Source organism: Pseudonaja textilis, chromosome 3 (genome assembly GCF_049901715.1).
Source record: "Pseudonaja textilis isolate UNSWEBS1 chromosome 3, rPseTex1.2, whole genome shotgun sequence".
In the NCBI taxonomy this organism is placed as follows: Eukaryota; Metazoa; Chordata; class Lepidosauria; order Squamata; family Elapidae; genus Pseudonaja; species Pseudonaja textilis.
The window spans coordinates 94,773,558-94,794,525 of NC_141992.1; the positions used below are offsets into that span (position 1 = coordinate 94,773,558).

The 20,968-nt window shown below is 33.9% G+C and overlaps 1 protein-coding gene across 2 annotated transcripts in view; it reads right to left on the minus strand.

Moving 5' to 3' along the window:
- Positions 1-20,968, minus strand: part of HMCN1 (hemicentin 1) — a 253,333-nt gene that overhangs the window by 74,724 nt on the left and 157,641 nt on the right. For both annotated transcript variants that reach the window (XM_087930424.1, XM_026703203.2), the window contains exons 46-60: positions 19,822-19,989; positions 17,233-17,346; positions 16,271-16,357; positions 15,249-15,440; positions 13,946-14,119; positions 12,996-13,109; positions 11,598-11,743; positions 10,237-10,387; positions 8,599-8,802; positions 8,210-8,323; positions 7,586-7,773; positions 6,890-6,986; positions 1,267-1,428; positions 667-780; positions 349-551 (exon numbers count right to left, since the gene is read on the minus strand). In XM_087930424.1, coding sequence (XP_087786550.1) covers positions 349-551; positions 667-780; positions 1,267-1,428; positions 6,890-6,986; positions 7,586-7,773; positions 8,210-8,323; positions 8,599-8,802; positions 10,237-10,387; positions 11,598-11,743; positions 12,996-13,109; positions 13,946-14,119; positions 15,249-15,440; positions 16,271-16,357; positions 17,233-17,346; positions 19,822-19,989 — 2,228 coding nt within the window. The remainder of the gene's footprint in view (positions 1-348; positions 552-666; positions 781-1,266; positions 1,429-6,889; positions 6,987-7,585; positions 7,774-8,209; positions 8,324-8,598; positions 8,803-10,236; positions 10,388-11,597; positions 11,744-12,995; positions 13,110-13,945; positions 14,120-15,248; positions 15,441-16,270; positions 16,358-17,232; positions 17,347-19,821; positions 19,990-20,968) is intronic.

Genomic DNA, 20,968 nt, shown 5'->3' on the forward strand with positions numbered 1-20,968 from the left:
CTTGTGGTCATGTGATGTCTTGCTTAAGAACCGCAGTGATTTGCTTAACAATGGAAACAGAAGTGACATCCTAAGTCTGACATAGTCACGTGATTTTTCACTTAACCTCAGTGCTTAGCAACAGAGTTGCCAATCCAATTGTGGTTGACAAGTGAGGCTTGCCTGTATAATAATTAGTTTTTTTGAATACAAAGCAGTAATAAACCTAAAATGAACTGTTTACATTTTTCCAGCTTCATCTATCTATCCATGGTGGTTTTATATATGATGTATAACATTTTGAAGACCACAATTATGTGAAGTTTGGGCTAGATTTTTAAAAGTAAAAAACAAGACATATTTGTATACCTCAGACATCTTGATATGGAGTGTCTGACCATCTGCTACTATCTCCACATTGGATGAAACTGAGATCATACGGTTATTTTTGTACCAGGTGATGCTGGGAGGTGGAACAGCATTGGACTCACACTCTAATGTCACTGGCATTCCCACTCTCACATTGATTATTGCAGGAGGTATGCTGCTCTGGCCTTTAATACTTGGAGGAACTTTAAAGTAGGGGAACAAAAGAAAAAATATTTTTCTTTGACTTTTCCCAAAGAAGTGCTATGTTATTACTGACAATGAAAAAAAATTTCTCTTTAAAAGGGTGCAGAAACACACCATGAATAGTAAGGAAAGTTCTCTTAATGCTTTCTCCAGCACTATTTCTGACTATGCAGACATATTCACCACCATCAGATAAACGTGCCTTAGGAATCTGCAGTTTGCGACCACCTAAAATCAAGAAAACAAAACAGTTCAAGTGAACTACTGGACCAACATCACATCATTCACTGAATTTGTATGGGATTCTAACAGAAGCTACAGAAATAAAAATAGGGACATGAATGTTCACTGAATGCTCACTGAATGTTCACTGCTTAGAATGAATTAAGAACACCACTGGAGACAGCTACCAGCCATCAGTCATTTGTATCTTTAAGACTAAATTTAGAATTATATTAGGAGAACAGTCTAAAATTTAATAATAAATCTTAACTAAACAAATCACAGTTAACTATTCTGCTTTAAGTGGCTAAGGAATATATAACTGATCATTCCAAATGATTGCAACATTCTATGAAAAAAACAACTCCATGAAATTCTTTTTATATACACACACACGCGTGCATTTTGCTGTATTTTTTTTCTATCACCCTTGTTGAAATATTGAGAAAAGAAAAGAACTCGATAAAAACAACACACCCAGAGATCGCTCACCAGGAATAATGAGAATATTTGTGTTCAAGCTGAGAGGTTTTCCATCCTTGAGCCAACTGAGTTCAGGAGGTGGGAAGCCAGTGACCTCACATGTCAATGAGATGAAGTTATTCACCACAACAGTTAGGTTCTCAGGATTAATTCCAATAATATTGGGAGGAACTGTTAAAAGATAACCATGTCCACATTTTGCAGTCTCATTTATTAAAGGTTCCTTCAGCTCTAGTTGCAAATTAAAACATTACAGCATCACTTTCCCAAACTTCAGCTGATTCTTCTACTGGGGAGATGAAAAGAGTTAAGGGAGAATACGGAGCAAGATTTCTATCACTGCCACATTTTCTCTCCACACACACCCCCTCTTTCTTTTTTCAAAGATTTTTTTTCTTAATCAATGACCAAAATAAAATGACTATATCTTTCTTTTCAATCTAGGTGGAACAGAATAGGGTGCCAACATATTCAAATACTCTTTTAAGGTAATTAAATTAGTTAGGTTTTGTATCTTTGCCTAGTACTTTTTTAATTTGGAATTGGTGGTTTTCTGAAAAAAAATATTTGTACAATACATTATTTGGATAATTTGTTGTCAATCAAATTCATTTTAGATTTAAAGATCACTGCTACCTATATTCAAAGAAGATATTAACTAAAATTTTGCCCTAATTTATGCTGTGTAACCTGCATCTTTCTTGCCTTTATCCTTAACTATTTTCCTTCTGTCAGCTTAGCAGCTCAAATTCAAGCTTGCTGCTATTTTAACTTCTAAATAAATCACAGGTCCTGGCCTGATGTTTTCAAATAAATCAGGAAACATAAGCCAAAAATTAAGCCATGTTGCAGTTCTGACTTACAAGGAATGCAGCAACTATCAATTTAAACACACTAACACAACACTACAGATGTATTTCTCTGTTCCAAAAAAGGAGCTAACAGGCTTCTTATTGTTTAATGCAAACTAGTCCAATGTTTCTGGCCAAGTGATAAAATTGGACATCACTCAACTGCTTTTAAGCATCTCTTTCTCTCTCAGTGACTAAACCATGAGATGGGAAATGTACTGAATAGAAGAGTAAAAATGCTGTTCATGTTTATGATTCTAATCCAACGAAGATCAGACCAACAAACAAGAACTAAACAATACCTAGTCAAGGAGCTGCCGAATAAGCTAACAGTAAATAGCCCAACCAAAGAACTTCCAAGATCACTTCCACCAACACTGACAAGTCAAACTACTAGTATATAAATTGAAAACAACCCAGCACTGATAATCTTGCCTAGTTTGTGTAATGAAATGTCTGCCAGTAAACGATCAAGCTCAGACAGCACTATTTGAACCCCAAGTTACGAATATTCTCCTTTATTGGTCAATGTAGATCAGAGAAAATTTTTCTTGTTCTTATCACAGAAACAAATTCTAAAAGCCCTCTCAAATGTTGCATTTGACATTATTTTTCAATGCCACCCTTTAGGAATTAATTCCAAATAATAATCCAGAATAATTCTGCATTCTTGGTTTTCATTTCTAGATTTATCTTTCCTAATCTTTTCTATTCAGACTTTATAATTTCTGTATCAAATCATACTGTATTGTTTTCCCTGAAACTTGCTCCAGTGCTTTTTATGTTTACTGTATGATTTTAATTCTCCTAATTTAGTAACATTCTCAGTTTATGTGTTATTTTAATTCCTCTGATGTCTATTTTGAGTTAGCATACTAGTTCTTTTGTAATAAACAAACAGCTCTCTTTCAGAGGTCTGTGGTTTATGCTATCAGATTTTTCTTAAACATATATGTTCAATTTATACATACACACACATACATATAAAATATGGACTCATGTATGCAAATCAGCATAAACAAAAATATAGTCTAAGCCAACAAAAATGAAGATAGTATGTTACTGCTATTGTATTGGCTAGGCTAAAAAGTTTAAAAATAAAATAAACATCATAAACTAGAAAATGAAATCATAGTCTTGAGGCAATACTTGAAAGAACATTGTTTGAAAGAATCAAGATTTGTTGATCTAAATGTGGAATAAGCAGGCTTTCTTCCAAGCTTGAGACAATTGGAACAGAAGCATTTTGTTCTCAATATGGAATACTTGGAACAACCATATCAAGCTATGACCAGGAGCTTTATTGATCATTTATTCCATTGGCCACCTCTCTAAATTAACCAGCATCATCACTTTGGGGAACTACTTTGTGTTCAGACAACAAATTCATTACCATTAAAAGTAGTCTTATATCTCAATAGTCCAGTTTGAGATTCTTCAGCAACAGACCGAAATCTGCGATCATGCGCAGTTTTAATCTGTGCTAGCCGCTGGATAGCCCCGAGCCGGCTGGTTTCAGGGCTAAGCCACCCTGTAGAGGTGGTGAAGAGGGGGAAGACTGCCAGCAGGGTCAAGGAGAGTCGCATCTCTCATCCCCAGCTGGCCATTACTCCCTTTCCTGAAGGCGGTTGCAGCAGTGGTCTGAAATGGCCACCTCAAAGAAGAACTCAATCGTAAAAGAATGTGCAGGAGGAAGATAAGAAGAGAAAGTTTTTGGCTGACCAGGTTGAATTGAAAAAGCAACAATATAAGATATCCTGGAATTTGAATTATAAAGAACAACATTGTTCCCAATGAAGACTTTGAAGTGGCGAATGAGAGAGGGAAGGGAAAGGATTTGGGTTTTTTTCTTTTCTTCCCTATATTGACAATTAAGAGATTTAAGCAAGAAACCGGCAAAAATCCACTTTGACATCAACAGGTATTTAAGCTGAAAATAAAATGTCATATGGGATAATAAAGATTTCTGGATTCTCAAAAACTTTTAAAAGAAGGAAAAAAACAAAAGGGTGGGATCTGGAAAAATGGAGGAGACCACCTGGAAGTGAAAGGAATTAACAATGAAACTTTAACAAGATTCCTAAAAGATACATTATAACTGAAACTTTGTAACAAGATAAGAGAACCCCAGGAAGAGAAAGTGGAAAAAAGAAACAAAAAAGAAACAGCTTTGGATTATTTAGATTACTTGGTGATTTTTGGATTTTTGGCTATTGGATCTAAAGGACTAAAATTAATCGGGTGGTTGTTTAAAAGTTTTTAAAATGGTAATACTCTTGGAAGAATTGAGAATGGAACTTAAAAAACAGAAAGAAGATGCATAAGAAGGAAAAGGTTATTTTGGCTTCGTATTTCAATTTTTAGAAATGGAGATCCTGAACTAAGAGAAACAATAAAAAATGCCTGTAGAACAAGAAGGGCGGGACAAAGAAGCCATTTTCAATGACCAAGTATTCCTATGTGGGAAAAAGAAAGGAAAGGGGGGGGAGTGAAAAATTTAAGATTTGAAAAAACAACCCCCAAAAAGAATAGTTTGAAAAGTAATTACAACATTAGGAAGAAACAGAAGAGAGGATTACAGAAGAGAGAATCAGAATTAGAGAGAGGAGGGGTCAAAAAGGGAAGGGAAAAGAAGAGCGGGAAGAGGGAAAGGAAAAGAAATTATATAGGACAGAAACAGAACATAGAGAAACAGGGAAAACATACAAGGATTAAGCGTGTAACCCTATTTAGAAGACACAAAGATAATGGGTGAAAACTTAATTGAAAGAGGATTCTGCAAGGGTATACAAGATAGTATTGTTATATTAGAAATAGAAATGAACTTTGAAAATATGAAACAAGTGTGATTAAAATGATAGATAAAATACTCATTGTAATGTAATGGAATGTTTAATAAATAAATGAAATAAAGAGAATGAGAGAATGAAATTAGGAAAGGAGGGGAACATTTTAATTATTATAAATGTGTTATAAAAATTTAAATGAAGATGAATATGAAAGAGACATGAAAAAATTATGGAAATATTATAAGTGTTCCTAGAAGTATGATACCCTATTGAAAAGAAATGTTAAAGATGTCAAAGATTATAACTAACATTAATGATAGAGCTGACCTGGAATAGAATAAGTATTTTATTTATTATTGTTATATATATATTTTCTCTTTAAGAACTTAGTGCATATTTTAAGAATGTACCAAGCAGAATTCGACTGGAAGTTATGTGTTATATTGAATGTTATAATTGTAAAGGCATAAATTGAAGTTTAAATAAGAGTTGAATGGATAAAACTTAAAAGATACAAAGGTATCATACTCCAATTAGTAACTACAGGGAAAAAATGTTGTTTAATGAGAAAAGAAAATATGAAATTGAAACAGGGCAGACAAAAGTATAAATATAATGACTAGAAAGGTATTGAAAAATATATATAATTCAATTTAGAAAGGAATAAGATAATTAAAAGTAAGATTGAGAAAACTAAGGGAAGGGAAAAATTATTGAGAAAATGTTAAAATAGTAATAAGATATGGAATAGAACACAAAGATGAATATGAAATTGAATTTGTGTCTGTATGGAGAAGTGGTACCCGGGACCATGCTATTCTCAAAAAAAAGAAATTTTACTTGTATTATGTTTTGTGAAAAACCAGATAAATTTTTTATATATATAAAAAAGTAGTCTTATATCTCTGCAGCATTTGGTGGAGCAACATCTGAGCTAGTAATATCGGAGTAGCCAAAACATCCATATCAGCTACAACATTTTTTCCATATGTCCTGTTCTGTACATTTTTCAATAGCAACAGTAAGGTAGAATTGGTTCACCATGAAATTACTTTTTGTTGTTATGAATAGAGCATGCAGAATCAACTCACATATCTATCTTTTTAGAAATGTTTTCTTAAACATCACAAATCATAAAAACCACAAATAAGACTCTGTTTGCCATTCTTCTGCTTGTAATTTATATTTTCTGACAGTTGTTAGGTTTATGCATTATTTCTCCAATGGAATTTCTCTCTCTCAAGCTTAAATTAGACAACAAATTGGTATAGTTTGTCAAATCACTTCTCGTCACTTGACTCTGGTGAGGATGATAAAGCTCATCCAAATGGCCTAACACCAAAAAAAGCAGCCTTCATGGTAAGAATGAAGATCCATAATTGCAAAATTTCTTATACGTGGAGAACAAGAAAAGTCAAAATGAATACTAACTCTTTAAAAAGATAAACAAGATGAAGAATTTGGGGGGAAATGACTATTTCACTATTAAGGGCACTGATTTGAGATAGTGAGTAGACAATAATCTATCAGAAGTAAAGCAGAAATATAAGGGTAAGTGCAAAAGGGATAGCTAAATTTATTATTTGATTAAAGGTACATTATTTATTTGATTCAGGGGCTTTCACAATGTCATCTAGGATCAGAGGAAAGTGATAGAGCAGTAGAAATAATTTTCTCATTGTTGGTGTTATTTTTTAAGGACAATTGGATATTTTTAAATTAAAAAAAACAAATTGAGCAGAAAAAAATGGCAAGAATGTTTCAGTTTTTTTGGCATTGTAGGGAAATAATTCATATCTGTGAATGATTTTTTTTCCACAGCCACAAGTTGGGTGGTCCTTCCCATGATTTTCTCAATCATTTTTTTCAGAGAAATTCTAACCAAATATTAATTTTCTATAAAAATAATTTTTAAGAGTGAGATGGGGCTCAGCTAAAAATACTGGTAAAAGTACAGATGGTAATCATTACTTTAGAAAATAGCAATCTTACCATGGACGTTAAGATTAAAATATCTTTTGGCACGTCCTGCTATGTTCTCCACAAGACAGACATACCTGCCTGTATTTGCTATTTGGGTATTGTGAACCTATTAAAAAAAGATATACTGTAAGTATCAAATATCTTAGTTTTTAATTGACTTCATATACACATTGTTAAATTTTCACTTGTCAAATAAGTAAATATATTAATTTATAATATGCTTTACTCTGCAATTCATTTGACTATAAGCTCTATTCTGTGTCTTTCGTGGCATAACTCTTCCATATATTTTGGGTGCTCCCAAGATTTTTAAACAGATCACATAGTTGCAGCACAAAGAGTAACAGGAATAATGAAACAGGAGTAATCAATATCCAGATATTGTCTTTTCAGGGAAAAATACTAACAAAAGATACTAGAAAAACTACAGTGAATGGTAAGATAAACTGGCTAGAAAATAACATGTTTAACAATTAAAAACTGTTTTATTATAGACTCACTCAATATTTTGCATGTTGCCTCTTCCCTAGCAAAAAAATAAAAAAAGAAGAAATACACTCTACAAGGGTACGTATTCTTCCATAATTGGAATTGTGGAGGTTTTTATGGCTTCACAATTGTCTCAGCTTCTTTGACAGGATGTGGGAGTGAAACTGAGATATATAGCATCTAATCTGAAAAAGCTAGTGCACTTCACAGACTTACCTGAAGAATTTTTCCATCTAGTAGGAATTTGTGATGAGAATCTTCAACTATTAGCTGTCCATCTTTCTCCCAGATTATGTTTGGAGGAGGACTGCCCTCTGCTGTACATTCCATCATTGCCATCTTGTCCAGAAGTACGGTCAGCTCCTCAGTCACATCACTGCTGGCACCATTAAAGTATGGTGGCACTAGACAGAAAGATTGACAACAGTTTTGTACCCTTTGACTTCTTCATCACATTGCTGAGAAGATGCAAAATGTACATTAGAAAGCTACCGAACAATTTTCATTCATAACATTTTTTCAGGTACTATCAGAGATACATTAGCCATTATCACAAATGACTCTTCAAGGAACAGCACGATAGATTTTTATTACAAGGGGAAAATATTAGATATTGTCTTACTCAGAAGGGAATCTAATACTATATATCACATTAGTAGAATTTTCTACTTGCCATGTCTCTTATTGTAGCTTTAGTATCTTACTATTTATATTTTTATTTATTAGACATTTATACTATTAGCACACAGTGAATTATATAGAATCAAACTAAGTGAGGCCTGCCATTTAAAAGAAGAATATATATTATTTGCAAACTCAAAAAACATCAAGTAAGCTCACAAAGCACGCGGACATCATATTGGATAGAATCTTCTCCGGCTTCATTAATGGCCACACAGGTATATCGTCCAGCATCTTCACTCTGAGCTCTAGGAATCTGCAACACACGACCTCCTAGAGTAAAATAAGAATGAACTTGCCATCCTTCTAAACACAGATCATGGGGTGCTCTAAGATAGATAGATAGATCCACTTGATTCATGATTAGAAAGAAGGACTTTGATAGACCTCATATTTTCAACCTATTTCTGAAGTTTTAGGGTAGGTAAAAAGGTTTAAGGCGTAAATATCAGGAAGATGGTATCTTATCACCATTATGTCAAGAGTCAGAAAGCTTCATCTCAAAGTATTTTATTATATCCATAAATATTAATTTGCTTAATACACACCTGGAAGTATGAGTACTTTATCATTGGAATTCAATGGAAAATCCTCTTTATACCATGTAAGTACTGGAGGAGGCACAGCATTAGTTTCACAATATAAAGACAGAGGATTGTTTACAATCACATCTTTGGCTCTTCCACTTTGACTTCTACTTAGCACATTTCCATCTTCCCAGAATCCAAATGGTTTTTGAAAACTTGGAGGAACTGTAATATATAGGCTTCAGATTAAAAGTGAAGAATAAGTATGAGGCCTTTCCAACCTTCATCACAAGAAGTAGTAACACATTTAGTGAGTCTTCATTCTCTCAAGTTACAAACATTTATCTCTTCATCCTATGTACCATCTCTTATAACAAATCTGTAAAGTTATCATTCTTTCAGTCTTGTTATCTGTAGAAAGTCCATGGCCAAAAGTAATAACATATCTTATCTTAACCTTGTTCAAACCAACCAACTTTGCTTTCCTTGTTTCTACTTCTAACGTTCTTACTCTTTAATTTATTCAAATATTATTGTAGGATTTTATTTCTCTTCATTTTTTCTTTGCCTCATTGCACAGAGCTCTTCAAAGCTTTAGTAGACCTTTTTCATAAATCCAGTAAGAAAAAAAATTATCCAGTGACTATTTTGGTTTGTCTCTTTTAAATTTTAAAACTTCAGCCATTTTTTTTTTTTTTTTGGGTAGATTCAGTGAAACAATATTTTCTCTTGGCCAATTAGTTAGAATCCTTCTAGGATCAAAATCTTATTTTCCTTTTCCTTTTTATTTCAGATTCTTTGCAGTAATCTTTGTAGTAATCTTTGATTACTATTTTCCTTTATTCAGAATTAAAGGCAGACCCACCTGGCATTTTCATTTCATTATGAATGTCTTCAATAGCATAGAAATAGTTAATGAGCGATTTCCAAAAGTGCTTGGAAATTGAGGTTTGCAAACTTTAAAAGTCTACTGCAATTGCAAGCAAAATGGCTAGTCCTGTTGTTACTCAATGATCAATTCCACAAAAACTACTGTCCTATAGTCTCCAGAGAGTGGCTCCTCCAGAGAGTGAAGCCACTCTCCAGAGCATATGTGGATAATCTTCCATCCTCTCCTTATCCAAAAAGTTTGCAAGAAACCAATCTATTCACCAGTTCCTTGGTCTTTGTTAAAGTCATCAGTTCTGCTTTAGCAGAGACATCTTCAATTTGCCATGCCTCTCTCAAAAGCCCAGAATAACTTGGATTCATATTTAGATAGCTGGCCTATTAAAACAGTTGGAAAGTTATTCTTGAACATACTTTTCAAACTCAACTCCCTAAGAAATCATAACTGCATGCGGTTCATACTACCAATATCCCAAGGTAGATTAACAATAGGTTTTACTTGATATTCTCACAAATTTTACTAGGGGTAAATTTGGGGAGACAACAGGCTCAACAAAATGACAATATGTTCATTTGCACTTTAAAAACAATTTTCATAGTGTCTTCTTTTTCTCCCAATGTATCATGTTAGCAATCCATTTTACTAACTAATGGTCTAAGTAACTATTTGTAAATTTATAGTAACTACACAGAAGTTGTGATTATCTAGAGATCACCAGATAGGAGAAGACTGATCTTTATGAATACACCCATAAATAGTCAAAGCAATACCTTGTATACTGACATCAAACTCCAGCTCATCCTCACCAGCTATGTTTGAAGCAACACAACTGTATCGGCCAGTGTCAGATATCTCAGTTGCCTTAATTTGAAGGATGCGTCCACCACCTTGGATTGTTAGATGATCATCTGATGTAAGTGGCTGTGATGGAATTATCCAAAAGGATACATGAGCATTTTCTACAATGTACAAATAAAGTGTACATAGGCATGCATAGTTTATGGCTAATTAAGCCAAAGTCAGCAATGCATTGTGGACTGTCTGCTTTGGCAAGAGATTTGAAGCCCCCCCCCCAAAAAAAAAGTCAAATTATATTTTATATAATTATAAAGCAAGATCAGATATGAAATACTATATCTATTCCTGAATACTTGGAGCCTTTTTCTGAGACATGTTTGAAATAGATCTATTTCCTTTATTTTATTCCAGTATTACAGAAAGAAGGGTTCACCTGACTGGTAAGCTACGCATGGACTAGAAATTATGCAATAAAAATAGATTTAAAGGGTTTTCTTTCCCATTGCTTTCATTCCACAATTGAGAACATTGCTAAGATATACATTTTTGCTAAGTTAAAAGTATTCAAGAATGTAAAATTTAAAGAAAATTGTATTATACTTTCCTTTACTTTGACAAAAGAATTAAGACTAGTATCTCTATTAATGTTCTTGTTATTCATAGTTAGTCTAACAATTAGCAAAGGGCAAGTTTTTGGGAAGAGGAAATTACATTACTTAAAATTTCTTTTAAAAATTACTTTTGTTTATTTATTTAGTGTCTAAACTGCCCGAAGTCACTTGGTCTGAGATGATGAATGAATGAATGAATGAATGAATGAATGAGAGATGTTCTCGTGTTAGTTTGAATAAAATATTGTCAGCCAAAAATAATATTCCACATATGAAAAGATTCAAGGAGAGCAAAAATATGAAAAGTGTATGAAGTATAAGTACTAGGTAATAAATAATATGGAAAATATTTTTCAAGTATTAAAATGCTCATAGGGAAGTGCAAAAAGAAGAAATTAATTCAGAACTGGAAAGAATGAAATCTAGAAAAGCAGTCCAAAATTGCAAGTGACAAAGCAGAATGCAATTGACACATCCTTCAACATTCTCCAATTCTTTTCTTGTGTAACAGATTATTGTGTAACCCCACAACAAGATAGATGGTAAATAAATTTAACAAATAATAATAATAATAATTGCTGAGACAGAACAGGACTTCCTATAGCTTTGGAACATTGTGTTTTGGAAAATTTGATGAAAGGAAGAAGAGACATTGCTATAAAGAAGTTTCCTGGTTTTTCTAAAACAAATATTTGCTGTAAGAAATTATCTTTATGACTGGCCTGTCTATCCTTGTACCATCTGATGGCAGCAGCAGGAATTGCATGGACTTCACATTCCAGGATAAGACTGTTGTTCATTCTGATCTTCACCTCCTTAGGGGACAAGCCCAATCCTGACAAATCCCCTCTGCTTATCATAGGAGGAACTGCCAAATAAAGGTAAATATAAAAATAAAGCCACCAAACTGAAATGAGGTTTCTCATTTTGACACTCACAATGTTGTCAGGGAAAAAAGACATATGTAAGTAGCAGTAATTACATATCTCTCTAGGAATAGATATGTCTCTAGGGGTATTTACCTTTAAAATCTGTGCCAATTAGAATACTTACCTAATGAATAATGCTCCTTGCTAAATGTTGTCAAGGGATGACTCAAAAGAGCTGTAACTCTTTAACAACTAATAATAATGCACTCAACTATACTTGATTTTTCTAATATTATCTTTAATTTAAATGTTATCTAGCTGAACATTACATCCCTGTATTTACTCAATGCAATTAATTAAAATCAGTTAATTAATTACACTTAATATTGGATCCTGTAGTTCAATATTTTATGAACATTAGCTCTAAGATTTAATCTTTTGCACCTTCCTTTAAAGCATAGGTGTCAAACTCGCCGTGTCATGTTGCCATCACATGATGTTTTGTGACTTTTTCCCCCTTCGTGGGGTGGGCATAGCCTGCATATGATGCATCTGGCCAGCAGGCCACCAGTTTGACACCCCCTGCTTTAAAGCGTCAGTTTCAGATATTATTATTGTGGTTCATCGCACAGTTAGTCAGATGTTTAGGTTGGATTGGCATTTTGTCCACCTATCAAGTCCTTCCAAAGGACCTGAGATAGGGCCCTGAGACACGAGGTGTTCCTGCCATTCCAATCAGCCGTCAATGGGCCATTATCCTGTCTACAAATCAGTCAGTGGTTTTTCATGTATGTCTTGATTTAATTCAGCTAGGAAGTCTGTTACTATGGGACGGATTTATAATTTCAGGAGGATAGCCTTTCAAAACTAGCCTCTCTTATACATCTTTTTGTAGCAGGCCCTGGGATTAAAGACAAAAGAAAAAAAGAACACAGCTTCAAAAATGCTTACTCCACATCCTGCTGAAAATCTCGAACAGTAACCCCGATTACTGTGAAGAAATAAATGTTTTTTTTTTTGATGTGTAGCTATGCAGCCACTTTTCTTAAAATTATTCAGAAGACTTTCATATACAGTGAAACATCTAATTTGGCATTACCATCCTGATGTAAATGCAACAAAATGAACAATGGAATGTATATATACTTAAAAATATGCAACTAAGGTAGGAATTGTACAAAATATAAAGAGATGGTAGAGAATCGAACAATACATATGAATTTCAGCAAGAAACAATGCTTTAAAACTTACTATAAACTTTCACCTCATAATGTTTTAATGTTTCCCCCGCTTCATTTGTAGCTATACAAGTATATCTACCAGTATTGTCCTCCTGGGCATTCAGAATCTGTAAAGTTCGACCACCTATTAAAAAGGACAAAAGTCAAATTACATTTTCCCCGTCCCCTTTGTATATTTTCTTCTGAATTGAACAGGAACTGTATGAACTTAGGCATTGTTCCATTGAAGGAAGGAACTACAGATATTCCAATTTCAGAACATGTTAAAACTGGAGTTTAGGGAAGAACTCTAGAAAGAAGCAGAAATGAAATGCCTTTTAACACAGTAGTGCATCAACATTCTAATTATGTCAAACACTGAAAGAAATTGAAAGGCCCTGCCATGTTACATATTCCTTGTTCCCTGCCTGTGATATGCAAGTGAACTCTACCACATCACACAGAAAAGTAAGTTTTTCAAGCCATTGATACTCTGGTTAGTAGGAAGAGACAAAACCTAAGCTTTGGTACATTGTTAAGTTCCACAAGTTGGAAGTCAAAATATGCAAATGTTTCCTAACAATTATTATAATAATTCTAATAGTCAATCTCTATTCAGACATTTTCAGAAAATATACCAAAGTGAATTTATAAATGTAAAAAAATAGGATAGAATTTCATTCATTCATTCATTCATTCAATTTCTATCACAATAGCAGTAGGACTCTTAGACATATACTGCTTCATAGTGTTCTACAGTCCTCTCTAAGCAGTTTACAGAGCCAGCATATTTTACCAAGCTTGGATGGCTGGAAGGCTGAATCAACTTTGAGCTGGTCAGAGTCAAACTCCTGACAGAGAGCAGTGAGCCTGCACGCAATACTGCATTCTAACCACTGCTCCATCACAATGTTATAGCCATCCATCTCAATCCAACTGATTCCAAATTTATTTTAATAATAGAGGCATTCAAATAATTACCTGGCAAAACCCGGATGTTCTTATTTGACTCTATGGGAGCTCCATCTTTTAACCAGGTGATTGTGGCTGATGGATATGAGTAAGCCTCACAAACTAAGGAGGTTGGGTTATTTAAGATAACTGTGGCTTCTTCTGCACCCCCGTCATTATCTGAACCCACAATGGATGGAGACACTGAGCAAGTTCAGAAAAAAAAGAGCATTGTTTTAAAATAATCCTGATAATTGTGAGCATCATTTGTACTTCTGAAGGAACTACTTATGGGGAAAATATTTGGCCACCTGCTATACCTGCAACTTAATCCAAGAGCACAGGTTGAGCAATTTAAGAGCCAAAATACATATGACACTTGTTTCCCAGAGACTGAGCTTCATGCAGAAATATTGCTTTGATTCAAACCACTGAAGCACTGATATTGCACCTGAACTAAAAAGCCAATCTATCTTGAAGCTTCAGATTAAATTTGACCATTAGAAAACTTTTTTTTTCCTTATTTTATTTTTAAAAATGATTTCTTGTGTTTATAATTCTTTTTTTTTCTTTATACATTCATTTTGAAGTTGGTTTTTTTTTTAACACATTCCTTAATAGAACAATTTAACAATGACTTTTTAAAACAAGCTCCCTGATAGAATAATGATAGCATAGTCATGCTCCCTGATTGCATATTTGGTATTGTCTATGCCAAATAAGAGGAAAAATGGGGATTCCTTAGAGTTTTATTCATTTATTTTCTTTTTTTCAGAAGGCCGGGGGTTTAAAAAAGGGGGGAGATTCCACCAATCAAGAAATACTGTATAAGAAATACAATCCAGATAGAATATTAAGTTATCACTATCGCTGAAGTAAAGGAGGGAATTGAAATCTGAAAGAGGACTTCCTAAGCCTGTTTTTTAAAGAACTATTGACAAGCAGCTGAGAATCTTTTGGTGCAGGGCATTTTAGGTGCTTGGAAGGGGTTTAAGTAACCCATTTGTTTCTTCATTTTTGTAGAGGGAGAGAGACAATATCATATGAAATGCTGTATTTCTATGTATACGAAATTTTGGGAAGTTTCTTGGAAGTTGTATATAACCCTTAGGCCTTCAGTGACTTGGAGACAACACTTTTGGTACTTGCCACAATGATATCATTGACACAACTTCCAGTGTCTTAGCACCAACCCTCCAAAGTTTTATCAATAACTTTGCAACTTCAGATATATATGTATACACAGTATATTTACTAAAAAAAAATTTCCAATCCAGATAGATCTATCTTCTTCAAAGGAACCCAAACATGTCTATTACTCAATAAATCTTACCAAGTACATTAACACTGAAGCTTTTTCTTTTATCTCCGGCTGTATTGGAGGCAACACAGGTATATCTCCCTGTGTCAGCAACTTGAGCATTTGTAATTTGAAGAAAACGTCCACTAGACATTAACTGATAGCCATCATCCTGTAGAATAGTTTGCCCATCTTTTAGCCAAGTGATCTCTGGAATAGGGTTCCCTTTTTGAGAACAAATGCAAATATTAATAATTGATTTGTGAAAATTGCCCTTTTAAATTGTGTTCTTTGTTAAGTCTTTAAAAGTAAAATGAAAAATGATATTCTACCTCAGAATACATGATACTCCTTGGTGATTTATTTATTTTATTTATTTGTTAAGCATGTATTAGAAAACAGATATAATTAGAACATGATTATGATTACATGAAATAGGTACGAATAAAAGGCGACATTAGGCCAAGGTAGGCATGTTGGTGCACTTATGTGCGCTCCTTACAGACCTTTTAGGAATGGGGTAAGATCAACAGTAGACAGTCTAAGGTTAAAGTTTTGGAGGTTTGGGGAAGAAACCACAGAGTCAGGTAGTGCATTCCAGGCACTGACAACTCTGTTACTGAAGTCGTATTTTCTGCAATCAAGTTTTGAGCGGTTTTCCTTAAGTTAGTATCTATTGTTTGCTTGTGTATTGTAGTTGAAGTTGAAGTAGTCATTGACAGGTAGAGCATTGTAGCAAATAATTTTATGTACTATATGTATGTGTGTGCGTGCGCACTATATATAAATCATAAATACATGCTTGTTGCCAATCATATGAATTTTGATCATGTGACCACAGGAACAAGGAGATAGTTGTGAGAATTGGTTGTAAATCGCTTTTTCAGTGCTGTCATAACTTTTTATTTCAATGAATGGACATAAATTGAGAACTACCTATAGTAGCATCATCCAGGAAGAGAGAGAGAGAGAGAATGAATGTTTACTTGCTTAATACCATAGCCATTGATTGTTGCAGCCAAACCAGCTCTAACCAAGAATCATCAGAAGCTTACCTGTGACTTCACATGTCAGTGTAATGCCATGCCCTTCTTTTACTTTTACATCTTCCAGTTTATTTTCTCCTACAATGCTTGGGGATACTTTTACATTGTCAAAATAAAGAAAGAAAGAAAATAATTATGTAAGAATACAGGAATACAAAAAGATTGCATTTTTATTTGCATTAGTCATCACAAAATATGTTGTTCCATTTTCAGGAGACATGTCTTCAATATATATTCGTATGGATGTTGTGTTGTGATGGCCCTGTGAAAAATGTCATAACTTTGATAAAAGTATATGAAATCTGAAGCACATTCATTTAAAATATGAAGTTGAATTCAGATAAGACTTTTTCAAGTGGTTTCAGATAAAATGAAGGAACATAATTTACATATGTTTTCCCTTATTGTCTTGGTCCCTAGAATGAATAGTGTTGCTTCTTCTTTTGAAAAAGTCACAAAAGTAATTATTTAAACCAAGGCACTTATATATTCTTAGTTGATCTAAGATATTGCAAGACTATGTCTTTTTCTTTCTTTTTTCTACTAGAATAACATGGCTGCTTCTATGGAAACTAAATTTTACTATTTTCCAAATTTATCCTGGCATACTTGGACTGTATAAGATGCAGTGGAATTACAATATTATGTCCATTATATTATCAAATAACATTGTGTGGAGCACTAGGGTGTTTTCTTTTAAAGAATAGTTATTAAAATTTGAAGAACTTGCAGGGAAGAAGGAAGGAAAAAACACAACTACATTCTCCTGTTTTTGATATTTTACAAGACGCATAAAGCATCTTTCTGTTTTACACTGGAACAACTGCCAACTTATACTAACCAATTAAGAAAGCTACCCATTGCCTATATTATTTTTTCAGTCATCTCTTCAATTTCTAAACACAGGGACTATAAACTAGGAAGAAAAATCTGACACTTTGGCTTTTTAAAGATAGGTTTGATATACTCACCTAAAACTGAAAGTTCAAAGTTTTTCTTGACTTCTCCTGCAATGTTAGTTACTACACAGATATAATGACCAGCATCTTCTATTTTCACCTGCATCAAACGTAACATCCTGCCACCTAAACAGAAAAGCCATAAAGCTTATTATAATAAAACCTAATTCTCAATTTTGAGTTGTTAATATAGAACCAGAACAAAATGAAAGTTCAAAATAACTGGCAGCCTACTGAAATCTCAGTCCTCTGTGGAATATACAGTTGTCTGAGTGACAATGATAATTTTGCTTTGGAAAATTCACTTCACTCTTAGTATTTGCTTCAGCTCAAGGCTATTCAGCAACATCTCTAATACATATGTATGAAAGCTAAAAGTGAATACCAAGACATTACTAGGAATTTACTATTGGAACTTATTATGATGATCGTTCTACTGAGGAAGCATGTTTCTTCATTATCATTATGGGAAATATGTCAAATAACCTTTTTTTTCCCCAAACCCTCTTTAAATTAAAAAAAACTAGCAGTGGTTCAGTGCTACAGTGGTTCGTTGGGCCATCCTTCCATCTTCTGGAAAGTAACTGAACTATGGTAGAAACAAAGTTGGTTTGCAAGGACAGAAATACATGGAAACATGGTAGATTAAATCTAGTCAGGGTTTTTTTTCTTTTTGTCTTCTATTTTTAATTTCTTTGCTAATCTCACTGTTTTGAGGAGTTTTAGGGAAGGGGGTATTTTGGCTAATTTTTGCTTTATATAACACTGCTTACCCAAAAGAGGATTTATGATAATTATATATGTTTTAAAGGAAAATTCCTTTTGTATTAGTGTAGGCTTTTATTTTTTGAGATTTTTTTACTCTACTTGATGTAAATCAATTCATGAAAGTATCCAGAACACTATCTGAATCAACATTATTAAATGAAGTTCTGCTTTGTGAGCAAGACGGTTGCATTAAAGATATCATCACCTTCTTAAGAGAAGGCATGGGACCAGCCTGCTTAAAGAAAAAGTCATGCTTCCAGTCCTCAAGAAACTTCCAAAATCGTAACAATCATAAGCCAATATTTCCTTCCTGAGCATGCTGCTGAAATATGTTGTACCAGGCTAATATGGTTTTGCTGAATGAAAACTATTTTCTGGTTTGGGATCATTTCTGCATTTAAGCCTAGTTCCATCAGATATTTGTCCTGGAATAAATCTGTTCATTCATATAATTTTTGACTGCTTGTGTTTGATTTTCTTAGTCATTTCTATTTAGGGAGGAAGAGCAGGGGTGGGATTCAAAAATTTTAACAACCGGTTCTGTGGGCATGGCTTAGGTGGTGGGCATGGCTTGGTGGTCATGTGACTGGGTGGACATGGCTTGGTGGTCATGTTATTGGCTGGGCATGGCCAACTCAACATCACTCACATCGAGGCATGCATCTCCTCGCCTGGCCTCTCATGACTGTGGGGATGCTGCAACAGTCATAAGTGTGAAAAATGCTCATAAGTAACTTTTTTCAGTGCCATTGTAACTTTGAATGGTCACTCCACACAAGCAAAGTGCCAGCAAAGGACGGGAAAAAACCTCCAGAGTAGTTCCAGAGACAGGAAGTCTAGTCCTGCCAAGAATGTAATAAGGGTTAACGGAGAGGCAGTTTCTGTAAGCATCACCAGAATGTTTCCTTCCTGCCTTTCTTTCAGGATTAGGCCAGTAATTTCTTCTAACAACCGGTCTCCGAACTGCTTAGAATGTTAACAACCGGATCTAGTGAATAGGTGCGAACCTGTAGAATCCGACCCCTGAGGGAGAGTACACATTAACAATGTATAAATGTATTACCTTTATGGGCCATGAAATATTTTGCCTTTTAAGACAAAACTCCAGACCCTATGATGATCAGGTTATGCATTTTGGTAAAAAGACTGCCTTCAGTCCACAAGTATAGTATATGTCAATGAGGATTTCTGGACCAGAGTGATTAGCTATTGCCTTATTCTGGGTTGTTGGTTTATTGTTTTGTGTTGTTTTTCAATCTCCCCAAATCAAATCTGCAACCCTGGTGTGGTATTAACCAAGCCTGATCCAACTTAGCATTTTTCCAAAATCAGGTCATTTAGTACTGGTAATAGGTCACTGAAAATTAAATAAAATTTGCAGTAAATGAGCAAGACAGGCCCATTATCCAAAAATGTTTTTCTTTTAACCTCTCAATAATTTGGAAAACTGTGCAATTGAGATATGACTAAGAGACAATCATTTACAAAATGGTAACCAAGTTAAACTATGATCTAAGATTTAAATAGTTCTCAGCATCATGTTCTAATGCTCTCCACAACAACAGCAAAATAATTCTCTGCAGCAAGAAAATATATAAATCATGCCTGAACAGCTTAAGAGAGTAACATTTTACATGCAGAGTAATTACTTCTTTTAACTAACTGTATCTGATATCACATATGAAATCCTAAATATTTCAGCTTGAGGTGGGTAGAAAAGCCATATGTTAGGTTTAACAGAGACTTTCCATGTGTTTGTTTTAGTCAAGTAAACTATATAACATTTTCTATGTTTAATATTAAAAAATAACATATTTTCATGTTCCCTCTTACCTGATAGGATTCTCACAGAGTTACTTAAAGTGACTGGCTGTCCATTCTTCAACCACATTATTGATGGCTGGGGAATTCCAGAAGATTCACAAATCAGGGTGACAGGGCTTTTCTCCACAGCACTTACATTTTCTGGTTGCACCAGATTACCCATAATTCTTGGGGGGACTACCAAAAAAGAGTAGCAGGACAGATTAAACATCATTCAATGATGAAGGAAGGTCAGCTATATTTATTTAAAAGAATTTAAAAACAATCATATGCAATACTGAGGTTCTTTGCTTCTATTAAAATGTTCTCCCTCCCTCTTTATGATTTAAAAGATAACTATAATTTCTCTTTTTAGTGGTAATGCGGCCTCTTTGACACAAAGAAATTGGAATTTAGTGGACTAAACTCCTTCTAAGCTCTTGCTGTAGAGATCTCTTAAATGTCTTCACAAAGTTGCAATATAAACATCAAGTGTGTTTTTGCTGTTGAAATAATTAAGCATCCCTAAGTCAAACTCTGAATAAATTACTAGTTGGGGTTGAGAAAACCTTTTTTGTGTGTGTTATTTGGAAAAAATACACTTTCTATCTCTTGTGCCACAATAAGTTGAATTATTTAATTAAAGACTCTATTATAATTCTGCACACAGTTGCTTATCTGATTTAAATTGAAACCTATGTGCAGAATTGCAGCTCTTTTCTGTATTAGTATTAATTTTATCTGCTCCTTCAATCATTCTCATAAAGCAAGAGGCAAAATAAATTGTTTTGCAATACTTCAGAATGCCTAGCATAGGTAACAGAACATTATGTTATCTATACACCGTATAAGCTTCTCCAATGTTATGGAATTACTTATTGGGTTGATTCATTGCTTTTGCTTTTGTTTTTAATCAACAAAATGATCCAACTACTTTCTTGGGAGCTGAAAGAGCTTATGAAAATTTACATTCAATATTTCACAAAACCCTGTATCTTTGCTAGGTTTTAGACAAGATCAGAGGCTTTCTGAATTAATTAAAACACTTTCTTTTGAAATGTATCAAGAAAATGATGTGACTCAAGGACAAACACAACGAAAGGAAAAAGTAAAATACACCTTGGGAAGATAGTAAAGTATTTTCTCTTACATTTTGCTTCAGTAACTATGTATTGTA